At 42.7% G+C, this 13,000-nt stretch overlaps 1 protein-coding gene across 3 annotated transcripts in view; it reads right to left on the reverse strand.

The window, feature by feature from the left end:
- LOC125083054 (ras and EF-hand domain-containing protein) overlaps nucleotides 1-13,000 on the reverse strand; it is an 89,577-nt gene that overhangs the window by 49,984 nt on the left and 26,593 nt on the right. For all 3 annotated transcript variants that reach the window (XR_007122160.1, XM_047698968.1, XM_047698967.1), the window contains exon 2: nucleotides 4,133-4,279. Coding sequence is in view for 2 of the 3 variants with exons in the window: in XM_047698968.1 (XP_047554924.1) it covers nucleotides 4,133-4,279 (147 nt within the window). In the remaining variant the exon portion in view is untranslated. The remainder of the gene's footprint in view (nucleotides 1-4,132; nucleotides 4,280-13,000) is intronic.

The raw sequence follows: 13,000 nt of genomic DNA on the forward strand, positions 1-13,000 counted from the left end.
ATACAAATCAAAACCACAATGAGATATCACCTCACGGTAGTCAGAATGGCTAAAACTAACAAGTCAGGAAATGACAGATGCTGGCGAGGATGCGGAGAAAGGGGAATCTTCCTACACTGTTGGTGGGAATGCAAGCTGGTGCAACCACTCTGGAAAACAGCATGGAGGTTCCTCAAAATGTTGAAAATAGAACTACCCTATGATCCAGCAATTGCACTGCTGGGTATTTACCCTAAAGATACAAACGTAGTGATCGAAGGGGCCCGTGCACCCAAATGTTTATAGCAGTAATGTCTACAATAGCCAAACTATGGAAAGAACCTCGATGTCCATCTACAGACGAATGGATAAAGAAGATGTGGTATATATACACAATGGAATATTATGCAGCCGTCAAAAGAAATGAAACCTTGCCATTTGCGACGACGTGGATGGAACTAGAGGGTATCATGCTTAGCGAAATAAGTCAATCGGAGAAAGACAACTATCATATGATCTCCCTGATATGAGGGAGAGGAGATGCAACATGTGGGCTTAAGGGGGTAGGAGAAGAATAAATGTAACAAGATGGGATTGGGAGGGAGACAAACCATAAGTGACTCTTAATCTCACAAAACAAACTGAGTGTTGATAGGGGGAGGGGGTTTGGGAGAGGGGGGGTGTGGTTATGGATATTGGGGAGGGTATGTGCTATGGTGAGTGCTGTGAAGTGTGTAAACCTGGCGATTCGCAGACCTGTACCCCTGGGGAAAAAAAATATATATGTTTATAAAAAATAAAATTAAAAAAAAAAAGAATTCTGAAATTCTTTATAGAAAACACACAATGTTATATGCTATGGTGAGAAGGGGTAAAGGAATCTCAAGAATTATTTCTAACCAGCTTCCTAAAATTCTAGAATAAAAATAGTCTTTACATTGTAGAAAAATTCTGTTTCCTTTACTAATCCCCAAATCACCTCTCTACAGATGAAGAGCACACGGATTTGTCAAAAAGTTAGAAATGGGAACATGTCATTGAGGAGAGTTGTGGCATAGTTTTCCTGAGCAACTGGCTACTATGGAGACATCTGTCTCTCTACAATGGTCGAGGCTGCAGATTATACCCTAAAAAATGGATTTTAATTCTCACTCTCTGATGTATGTCCAATTATCTAAGTTTCTCATTCATAAGTCTTGCCTATTAAACTAGATGACAAGAGCTGTCACGGGATTTATAGGGTCAATGACATGACATTGATAAAAAGTAGACAACAGAACCTAACATAGGGCGCCTGGGTGGCTCAGTGGGTTAAAGCCTCTACCTTCGGCTGAGGTCATGATCCCAGGGTCCTGGGATCGAGCCCCACATTGGGCTCTCTGCTCAGCGGGGAGCCTGCTTCCCTTCCTCTCTTTCTGTCTGCCTCTCTGCCTACTTGTGATCTCTGCCAAATAAATAAAACCTTAAAAAAAATTAAAAAAAAAAAAAAAGAACCTCACAGAAGATCTCCTGTCTTCCAGTTTGATGGCTCTAGGACACCATTTTTCCTGCTTTCCACTTGCTGGCTCCCTTGTTAACATGGTCTGTGCGTACATTACTTTAATTTCTATATAAAGGTCCAAGTGAGTCCTGAGGGGTGGGGAGAAAGCCCCAAAATAAAATTCTGAGTGACTTACTGCTATTTTCCACTTGTGTTTTCTTCATTCTTACCTGATAGCCTGCCTGAAGAGATGTTAACCTCATTTGGAAAGTTAGCTATTTCTGGTTCGTTTGTAAATACCTGCTATACGACATCTAAGAACTACATATCTCCACAGAAAGTTTGTTTGGTTTGCTCAACTCTGGGACTATAAAACAGCCAAGTCCCACATCCCTCCTCCCCCTATTACCGTTTTTCCAACCACTCCTTCTCGATATCCAGGACTGCTCCTGAATGTGTTCTTTCTGCCTTCCTCACTTCTGAGCAACATTTTTTTTTTATAAGTCAGGTATAAGTTTATAATGACACCGTGTTTGCCCCAGCAATTCCTAGCTCATAGTGAAATGTCTGGTGTGATGAAGACGGTCCACTCTATCCTGGTCCTGGGCTCCCATCAGGACACTGCCCATCCTTCAGGTCCATGTGCAGAGTGAAAAGATAGAGATCTTCCCCCATCCACTACTCCAGGTGAGGGTGATGGTCTCAGCGAAGAACCTAAGAAAACTTCACAGTCATCACGGAAGCACCTCAGTGAGGTCTCTGGTAATTGGGACAGAGCCTGACTTTGGCTCCCACTCCAACAGCTGAGCAGCAGGAAGGAGACAAGCAGGAATACAGCTCAGCACAGCTAAGACATTCCCTCCGCAGAGGGACAGCAGCCTGGCTGGTGATGAGAACATGAAGAAGGACATTCTTTTTTCCCTTGTGGGTTTATATGGTACTACCCTTAAAGGTCACATATAAATCCATGTGTGTGTGCACATGCATGTTAATGGAAGTTTGTTTTAACAGATATTCTTGGATACTCTAAAAACTCAATAAGTGGGTCTGTGAATCACCCCTAGTTTACAGAATTTGGAGTTTATAGGACCGCCCTACTCTCCTACTGAAAACCCCTAGAAGACAAATTTGAGAGAAAATTTCAGAGTCAGGAACTGAGTCATGATATCTCTACTCTCTCATGACTCCAGAACTATAAAAAGTCCTATGTAGCATCAATGTTCGAAAACACTCCTATATTTTAATTCCCTTCACTTAAACTCCAAAAAGTTAACTAGATAGCTTGATCATCATGTAGAAGGAAAGAATAAAAAGACCGAGGCATACCCTCTCCTGCTCCCTTTGCAGGTGGGGTGCATCCTATCAAAGGGGCCTTTACAAGTTCTGGGCAGAAGCCAGCAGGACATGCCTCACACTCAGAGACACTGATGAAATGGCCACCACAAGAAGCCACTACGGGGCAGAACAGCCAGGAATCACAACAAACAAAATGCTCTCTTTCCCACTGAAGCCAGAGGACTGCAGTCCTTCTGGGGAACAAAGAGGCTGACGTTTGGACTAACACATGTAATCCCTTCCTCTGCCCTGGGCTGCTGTTCAGACCAGTAAGATATCCTATGTAAACCAGCTACGGCTTACACAAGCCATAGGACAGTACGGGCTTACAGCTTTCTGTCTTCCAGTTCAGGTTGGGTGAGGAGGGCCAGAGACAGGAAGAATCCCACCACTGAGCACCCACAATGTGGTCAGCCTGGGGCGGGGGGCACCACCCGGGACATCATCTCCTGGGCCTCCACACCCTGAGAAGGTGGACGTTTACAGTCTCGTTCTGCAGATGCAGGAACCTGCCCAAAGTCACACACCGTCCCATGACCAGGCCAGGCTTCAAGGGCTATCCTGTCTGCCTCTCCAGATGAGACATTTCCGGTAGGCTTCAAGAGGATGGATATACAGTAATAAACGTGTCAGAACTGTTCTGGATGGAATCATTGCTCTTGAAAAGTTTATAGGATAGGATCACAGTAACCTACTGATGGACTGCTGGCGGTCCTTACAGCGTCCTGCCCGACTCAGCCTTTGTGCTGGCCCAGCTTAGGAAGCTCCAGATGCCCGAGGTTCGGGAAGTCCACCCACATCAAAATGGGATCGTGCAATTCAGTCCACGGGCCTCCTGGACACAGAGCCAGTTAAAGGACTCCCCATACCACTCAGAAAGGAAGGGCTTTGGGGCACCTGGGTGGCTCAGTCGGTTAAGCTTCTAACTTTGCATTTTGATGCAGCTCATGATCTCAGGGTCATCAACTCGAGCCCTGTGTTGGACTCCACGTCCACATATGAGCCTGCTTAAGATTCTCTCTCCCTCTACCCCTCTGCCACACCCCCACTCACATTCTATCTCTCTCTCTATTAAAAAAAAAAAAAAAAGAAGAAGAGGGGTGCCTCGGTGGCTCAGTTGGTTAAGCATCTGCCTTCAGCTCAGGTCAGGATCCCAAGGTCCTGGGGTCGAGCCCCATGTCAGGCTCCCTGCTCAGCGGGAAGCCTGCTTCTCCTTCTCCCACTCCTTCTTGTGTTCCCTCTCTTGCTGTTTCTCTCTGTCAAACAAGTAAATAAATCTTTAACAAAAAAGAAGAAGAAGACGAAGAAGAGGAAGAAAGACAGGAAGGAATTCAATACCTCTTCACTGCAATGGCCAGGTTTTCCATTTCTGTGCTCTGCAGTTTGATCTCACGGATAAAGTTCCTTATAACATGCTCGTACGACTGAATTAGTCTTGGCTCCACAAGGTTGATGTTTAGATACAAGGTACTAACTTGCTCTTTTCTGCCAAACAAAAACAAAAACAAAAAAAAATTAAAATTAAACAAAGTAAAAAATAAAAAGGCAAATTTTCAGAATACTTTCAGGAACGAGACACTTAAGAACCAAAAAAAGCAACAATAACAGAAGGAGCAGAAAGGAAAGAAGAGCAGGCAGGCAGTGACGCTGCGGCACTACCCTCCGTACTCCTTTTTTTTTTTTTTTTTTAAGAATTTATTTATTTATCTGACAGAGAGAGAAAGAGATCACAAGCAGGCAGAGAGGCAGACAGAGTGAGAGGGGGAAGCAGGCTCCTTGCTGAGCAAAGAGCCAGAGGCGGGGCTGGATCCCAGGACCCTGAGATCATGACCTGAGCTGAAGGCAGAGGCTTAACCCACTGAGGAACCCAGGCGCCCTCTCTAAAACGGAACAGCAAGTTTATTATTTTCTAGATGTATTGAGGTATGACTGATAAAAACTGTACATATTAAGGTTGCTTGGTCATGATTTAGTGTTAGAAGATGTAGACTGGTGAGGGAAGAGAAATGCATAGAAAGGGATTGACAGGAAGGGGCATTTTTTGTTATTACTGCAGGTAATTTTTTTTAAAGATTTTGTTTATTTATTTGACATACAGAGACACAGTGAGAGGGGGAAAGGAGCAGGGGGGTGGGAGGGGGAGAAGCAGGCTTCCCCTTGAGCAGAGAGCCCGATGTAGTGCCTGATCCCAGGACCCTGGAATCACCACCTGAGCCGAAGGCAGACGCTTAACGACTGAGGCATCCAGGCGCCCCTTATAGGTATTTTTTTTTAACAGAAAGGTAAATAGGGGGCATCTGACTGGCTCAGCTGGTACAGCGTGTGACTCTTGATCTCAAGATCATAAGTTAAAGCCCCACACTGGGCATGGACCCCACTTGAATGAATGAATGAATGAGTAAATCAATAAGTAGAAATAGAAATAGAACTTGAAAAAAAGAAAGGTAATAAGAGGTACAGGAGAAAAAGGTAACCATTAAACTGATGAATAACATGTTCCACTAATCCCTGATAAGACATATTCAGCCTTTATGATCATAAGAGTGAATGTACCTGTTATTTTATAGTCAGTAAAAAATTACTTCATATAAATTCACATGTATTTATATGTGACAATCCTAGCTGTCATTAACTTTTATTAAAAGACACATATTCCAGAGTCGTTTCAAAAGAAAAACTGGGCAGCTCAGCTGCTGGAGGACAAAGGAGTGAGTCAGTGGGGCTAGCAGTGCTCCTGATTCAAGTTCAGTGGCTGATACCCTAAGGGTACAGAGAGAAGAGTCTGTGAAGACACAGGAAGGTGGGCCATCACAAAGCTAAGGAGACAGGCCTCATCAAGAACAAACCCCACAGGCACCTTGATCTGAGACGTCTAGCCTCCAGAACCGTATGAAAATAAATTTCAGCTGTTTAAGCCACCAGTCTGGTATTTGTTACTAGAAATGCCTAGGCAACCACAGCAAACAACAAAAGGTCCAAGGTCCCAGAGTGACTTAGTGGCAGAGCTGGGATTCCACCCCCCGTCTGAAGCTGAAGACCACATGATTCGCCAGAACGTTATTCTGCTTCCCAATTGTGTTAAAGCATCTGAGCCGTGGCAGAAGAAATGGGATCCAAAATTAATTCACAGAACTACAAAACCCTGAAAAATGTGAGGTATATATTAACCTAGACGCTTTGTTAAGCATGGCCTCAAGGTGTGTCCATGAGCTATAAACTCCCCCAGGTTTATGCTTATAAATAAACTTCTCTGTCTGTGCAGAGGCCAATTATGATCGAAAAGAACTGCTCAAGTGAAATATTATTAATAAAGCTGCAGGATTAAGTCACTTCATTTGATATAAGATGCAGGAAGCGGCCATCATCCTTCCCATCAGAGCTGAATACAAACATTAGTTGCAATAGTGAGCTGTATTTACTGGAGTAGTAAACAAAACAAAACAAAAATACTCTTGGACTGTCCCATGCAATTTCAACGCATAACAGGATCATTAACTTCTTGCCTTTTGTCAGTTGCTGATCACCAGCAAGATACAAAACATAAAAACTTTCTCCTTAATAGGACCTGCCTGTCAGAGATGGCTATTAAGATACTGTCACCTACTACAGACAAAGTTTGGTGTTGTAAGAAAGAGTTGCACTAAATTCTTCGAATCTGTTGCAAGGGATCATCTCTACATCACCATGTGGCCTCAGTTCTTTGTACCCCTACAGATAATTTCCTCTTATCTTTTGCACACTATTTTGCTTCTGATTTTGTTTTGATGACTTTTGATGTCAAATGTTCAGCTGACTCCAGCAACTTTCCAGAACTATATAGTTTGCATTTCAGGACATTAAACCTACTCTGATTACTTCCCTAAAAACAAAACAAAACAAAATAACAACAACAAAAAAAAACCAAAAAGATACTGTCACCTAGAGTCCTTGCTTCTCAACTAACAGCACAACAAAATGTTCACAAGTACAGGTCACCAGATTTCAAGACTTTCTGCAAGTTTCAAAAATAAGAAAGAAACACAATAATTTATAAAACTTTAGCTGGTCTTGACATTATAGAGTTTTAGAAATGGTATTATGAAAAATATCTGCCAGCTATTTTAGCAGAAATATGTGATATGGTTACAGAAAATATGTGGTATGGTTAATAATTGTGCTATAGACTACATGAATACTCATCTATCCTGTTTCCTATTAGAGGGCACACTTCCCAGAACCCCAGGCAGGTAGAAGAGGGTCATGTGACTAGTTCTGGTAAATGGAACAGGAAGAGAAATGGTATGTTGGCCACTTCCACACTTGTTCCCTAAAATCCTTCATTAGATTCTGGGCTTCTATTCATTCATATTCTCCCTCTTTCTTTCTCTCTCAGCATCTCTCCCTCCATCCCCCTTTCCTCTCCTTCTCTACCTCCCTCCATCTCTCTTCCTCACCCCCACAGCTGAAGTGAAGAATTCCAAAATGGCGAAGCCATGGGAGAGAATGTGACTGGCTTCCTGAATCACCACACTGAGCTTAACTGCTCTGCAGGGCTGTCTGACCACCTCAATCTGAATGACATAAAAGAAAGAAATGTTTGTATTTTGTAAAGCCACAAGGACTTGGAACTTCTTTGTTACAGTCAGTTTGAACTTACAAGTTGGCATAATAGTTTCCTATTTTGTTTGGGGGGGTTTTTTATTATCCTCTTCCAGATTAAATTACTTCCTCAGCTTTTTCCTTGATAGCTTCTTAACTACATAAAAGCTTCTATGACCAGGGTAAATCTTTAGCACCACCATCCACTCTCTCTCAGGGAACAAAAGACTACTCAGAAGCATCCTATACTGAGGCAGACACTTATTAAGCTCCTTACATATGTAGTCCAGGGAGTGATCCAGAAGTTACATCACTAGTCACTAAATCCTCACGGCAACCCTACAAAGAAGTTATCACCAGCATCCTGTTTACCAAAGAGGAAACTGAGGCAGAGAGAGCTAAGTACTATCCTGGTAGCAGAGTCAGGATTCCAACTCACCCCATCTGGCTCCAGAGTCCAGCTTCCCATGGAAGAAATAGCTCTTTGTGCTGAAGTAGTCTTAAGGGGCCCCAAGGGCATGTCTCCACTTAAGAAAATTTAACATAACAAGATTTTTTAAAAATTGCTTTGGAGGAGGCTATGCATTATTGCTGCAAGGACCGTCCACATTACAAAGGGTCTCCTTTAAAGGATGACGGCATGATGAGGATTAAAATGAGGTAATCTTATAAATTTCGGTTTACCTAAAGCTATTTGGTTGGAAAACACTATTGTAGACAATAAGGCCCCCTCCCACCCTCCCCAGCCCCCATATATTTGTGTATTTCATTTGGTCTGTTTCCGTGAAACTAGAGAACCATGTGGATTATGCCAAGAGACAGCCAACAAAGCACACTTGGCTATTCTGACATCTGATGGAGAAAACAAAACAAAAATTTTAAAAAACCACCTTACTGTAGCAAGAGATGATACCTGGTCCCTCTCTGTGAATTTAAAATGCTATGCCTTGCCCAAGCAGCTAAACACATGCAGGTCCTTCCGCTCAACAGACTTGGTGCCAAGACAATCTTTGTTCTGCTCCTAAGGCCTCCCCTGGTGTCCTTGCTCCCCACGTCAAAGGTTAAGCAAGCAGAGAATGCACAATGCCACACACACAGCTCTGTTTCCTTCTGGCCTGACCCCAGGTGGCACATATGAGAACTGAGAATCGTGCCTTGTGGTGACAAGGACCAAAACGCTTTTGATTCATTGAGTCTGGGGCCTCATTTCATGCAGTTACATTTGGTTACAAATACCACCCAGAGCGGCTTACAGGTGCATTTGACAAACACAAGGTAAAAATTAAGGGTCAAGCCATAGGTTTTAATTAATCAAGACAACACACATTCTCTACCCTTCTGTACCAAGAATGTCTCTAATACTAAAAATAATCTAATTTATGTCTGAAGGAAGAGAGTGAATGAAAGGCAGAGAAAGACATCAGAGAAATACAGATCAGAGAAAAACACACCCTGAATTACCAATTAGATTTAGATGTTTAAAACCAATTAGATTTAAATGTTTAAAACCTACGCAGCCATCAAAAAAAAAAGAAAGAAATCTTTCCATTTGCAACAACGTGGATGGGACTAGAGGGTATTGTGCTAAGCGAAATAAGTCAATCAGAGAAAGACAATTATCATATGATCTCACACCTATGTGGAATTTAAGAAACAAAACAGGGTCTTAGAGGAAGAGAAGAAAAAATAAAAGACAAAACCAGAGAGGGAGAAAAACCATAAGAGACTCTTAATCATAGAAAACAAACTGAGGGTTGCTGGAGGGGAGGGGACGGAGGGCTAGGGTAACAGGGTGATGGACATTAAGGAGGACATGTGATGTAATGAGCACTGGGTGTTATATAACACTGATGAATCACAGGCCTGTACCTCTGAAACAATAATACATTATGTGTTAATTAACTGCATTTAAATAAAAAAAATTAAATTAAAAAAACCTGACCCTTGCATCTCAATTGACAAATTACAAGATGATTTGTTTAAAAAAAAAAAAAAGGACAGTAAGACAGTGGGGGTAGGTAATTACTGATGAACATTTCACAACTTAGACTTTTACAATGGTCCGGGGGAAATAAGCATTTTAAGTCACAAATATTCCCACTGAGGCTGTAAAGGCTATTACATGAACTTAGAAGAAAAACAGGTCCACTTAGGATGTGTACAAATTATGAAAGGGTGACATATTTTCACAGGATTGACACTTACTATACACAGATATATCGACATCGACATGTATACACCAGAGTAGTGTACTGAGAATGCCTGGACACCTCAGCTCTACAGACACCTCTGGGCAATAGTCAAGCACAGATAACGCGACTGCACACTAAGGAACACGGTGACGCAGTAAGATCATTAGGAAAACTGTCTTTTAGATCCCAAGTCTCACTGCATTAAGCATTAAAATAGGGGGCTAACGTCATTCAAGCATAAGTCAAGTAGATCTAAAACTCAAGACAGTTTTGTATGAACAAAAGCTAACAGTATAAAGCACCAATATCTGCATCATCCTACACCAGCATCTGGCATAAGAAAACTGACATTATGACCCCACCATCTGAGTGCAGGAAATTAAAACATCCATGCCACCTAAGGCATGGGTGCTAGATCCTGGAAGTAAAATGCTAAGAAACAGACTGGGTTCTTTTCCCCATTAGACCCACCATGAAGATTAAGTACAAGATATTCTGGCAGTATAGACAGGGGAATATGACTAGCACTTGGGGGATAGCCTGAGAGATGAGTAGTTGTCAATTAGGCAGCCAATGGGAAAGGGGTGAGGGGGTGGTGGCCAATCCCAGGCACCAATAAGCATAAGCTGAAGGGGCAGGATGTGTGTGTGTGGAGGGGGGTGAGGCACAGGTAAGGCAGCCACTCCTGTAACCAGAAGAAGCTGGTGGGGCTGGACAGCCAGGAGCAGGGGGGGCGGCAACAGCATCAGATGTAGACGTGGGGTGAGAAGTCAGCAGGAGCCAGAAGGCACAGCAAAGACATGCAAGGAGACAGTTATTGAGGGTGGGAGGCCACTGTTAGTGTTACATGGAAGCAATGACTTGATCAAGTCTGCATCTTAACTACTCCCATATTTATAAACTTTTGGCTAAAGCAGAAAAATAAGCACAGGATTTTGCAACAATCTGTGGGGGATAAAACTAAATCTAAACCCAGTGTCATTGAATCCAGAAATGTACAGCTTCAGAAGTTTTCATGAACTTCAACTTTTCTTTGTTACAGAATATGTAAAATTATAGACAATTAGAATCTGATCATACAAACAGATCACCTGAACAGAATAGAGAGCCCATAAAGGGACCCACCTGAATACAGTCAACAGATATTTGACAAAGGAGCAAAGATAGTCTTTTCAACAAATGGTGCGAGAACAACTGGGCTTCCTCTTGAAAAAGAACAAATATAGACACAAACATTAAATCATTCACCAAAATGAAGTCAAAATGGATCATAGACCTAAATATAAAATGCAAAACTATAAAACTTCTAGAAGATAAGGAGAAAACCTAGATGACCATGGGTATGGTGACAACTTCTTAGATACAACATCAAAAGCATAATCCATGAGAAAAAGAATTGATAAGCTAGATTTCACTAAAATTAAAAACTGCTCTTTGAAAGACAATGGCAAGAAAATGAGAGGATAAGCCACAGACTGGAGGAAACATCTGTAAAAGACACAACTGTCATCTAAAATATACCCCCCCCCCAAAATCCTTAAAACTCAACAATAACAAACAACCTGATTAAAAAAATGGGTCAAATACCTTAATGGACACTTCAACAAAGGAGATATACAGATGACAAGCATATGAAAAAATGCTCCACATTATATGGCATCAGGGAAATGAAAATTACACAATGAGATAGCACCACATACCATTATAATGGCCAAATTCCAGAACATGACAACATCAAATGCTGGTGAGGATGTGGAGCAACAGGAATTCTCATTCATTGTTGTCAGGAACGCAAAATGGTAGTCACTCAGGAGGACAGCATGACAATTTCTTAAGAGACCAAACTCGCTCTTAACCACACAGTCCAGCAATCCAAGGTTTATCCAACTTTGGTGTTTATCCAAAGGAGATGAAAATTTATGTCAGCACAAAAACTTGCATATGAACAGGTACAGCCACTATGGTCATAACCACCCAAACTGAGCAGCAACCAAGATGTTCTTAGTGGGGTGAGTGGGTAAACCATGGTACATCCAGATGAGGAAATATTAACCCACACTTGAAAAATGAGCTACCAAGCCATGAAAAGATACAGAGGAATTTTAAGTGCATATTACTATGCAAAAGAAACCAATCTGTTAAGATTACATACTACATAATTCCAACTCTATGACATTCTGGAAAATGCAAAACTTGGGGACAGTAAGAGATCAGTGGTTGCCAGGGATTGGAGGGGAGGGGATAGGATGAACAGGTGAAACACAGAGGAATTTTAGGGCAATGAAAATACCCTGTAAGATAATATGATAATGGGTATGTTTCACTGTACCTTTGCCTAAACCCATATAATGTACATGAGTGAACTCTAATGTAAAATAAGGAATTTGGTTAGTTATAATGTGCAAATGTAGGTTTATCAATTGTAACAAATATATCATTCTGATGAGGGTGTGCTGACGATGGGGGAGGCTGCAAAGGTGTGGGGGCACGGGTATATGGGAAATCTCTGTACCTTCCTCTTAATTCTACAAACCTAAAACTACTCTAAAAATAAATCTTTTTCTTCATCTTTTTTTTTTAATCTGACAGTTTATTTCTCTTTTGGGGTAAGTAAAATGGGTAAATTCCTACTCAGGTGACACCAGCTGATCTTTCTAGATGCCCTGAACCAACCGTACTGTCATTTGTCAGTAAGTGGCAAGGCTTATCCTTTTACTCCCACACAAGTTAGATAAAAGTTACTGACTTCGAGGAGTCAAGATGGCGGAGAAGTAGCAGGCTGACACTACTTCAGGTAGCGGGAGATCAGCTAAATAGCTTATCTAAAGATTGCAAACACCTACAAATCCAACGGGAGATTGAAGAGAAGAAGAACAGCAATTCCAGAAACAGAAAATCAACCACTTTCTGCAAGGTAGGACTGGCGGAGAAGTGAATCCAAAGCGACGGGAAGATAGACCGCGGGGGGAGGGGCCGGCTCCCGGCGAGCGGCAGAGCAACGGAGCAAAAAATCGGGACTTTTAAAAGTCTGTTCCGCTGAGGGATATCGCTCCAGAGGCTTAACTGGGGTGAAGCCCAGGCGAGGTCAGCGCGGCCTCAGGTCCCACAGGGTCACAGAAGGATCGGGGGTGTCTGAGTGTCGCAGAGCTTACCGGTATTAGAACTGGGAGGCCGGCTACAGAGACAGAGCCGAGGAGTGAGCTCTAAACTCGGGGTTACCTTGAACCGGTCGCAGGCTCGGTCAGCTCGGAGCGCGGCCGGAGGCCAGAGTGACGGGAGTCATTGGGCACTGTTCTCTGGGGGCGCACTGAGGAGTGGGGCCCCGGGCTCTCTGCTCCTTCGGGCCGGACACCAGGAGGCCGCCATCTTCACTCCCGTCTTCCAGAACTCTACGGAAAGCCCTCAGGGAACAAAAGCTCCCGAAAGCAAACCCAGC

This window comes from Lutra lutra, chromosome 13 (genome assembly GCF_902655055.1).
Source record: "Lutra lutra chromosome 13, mLutLut1.2, whole genome shotgun sequence".
NCBI lineage: Eukaryota > Metazoa > Chordata > Mammalia > Carnivora > Mustelidae > Lutra > Lutra lutra.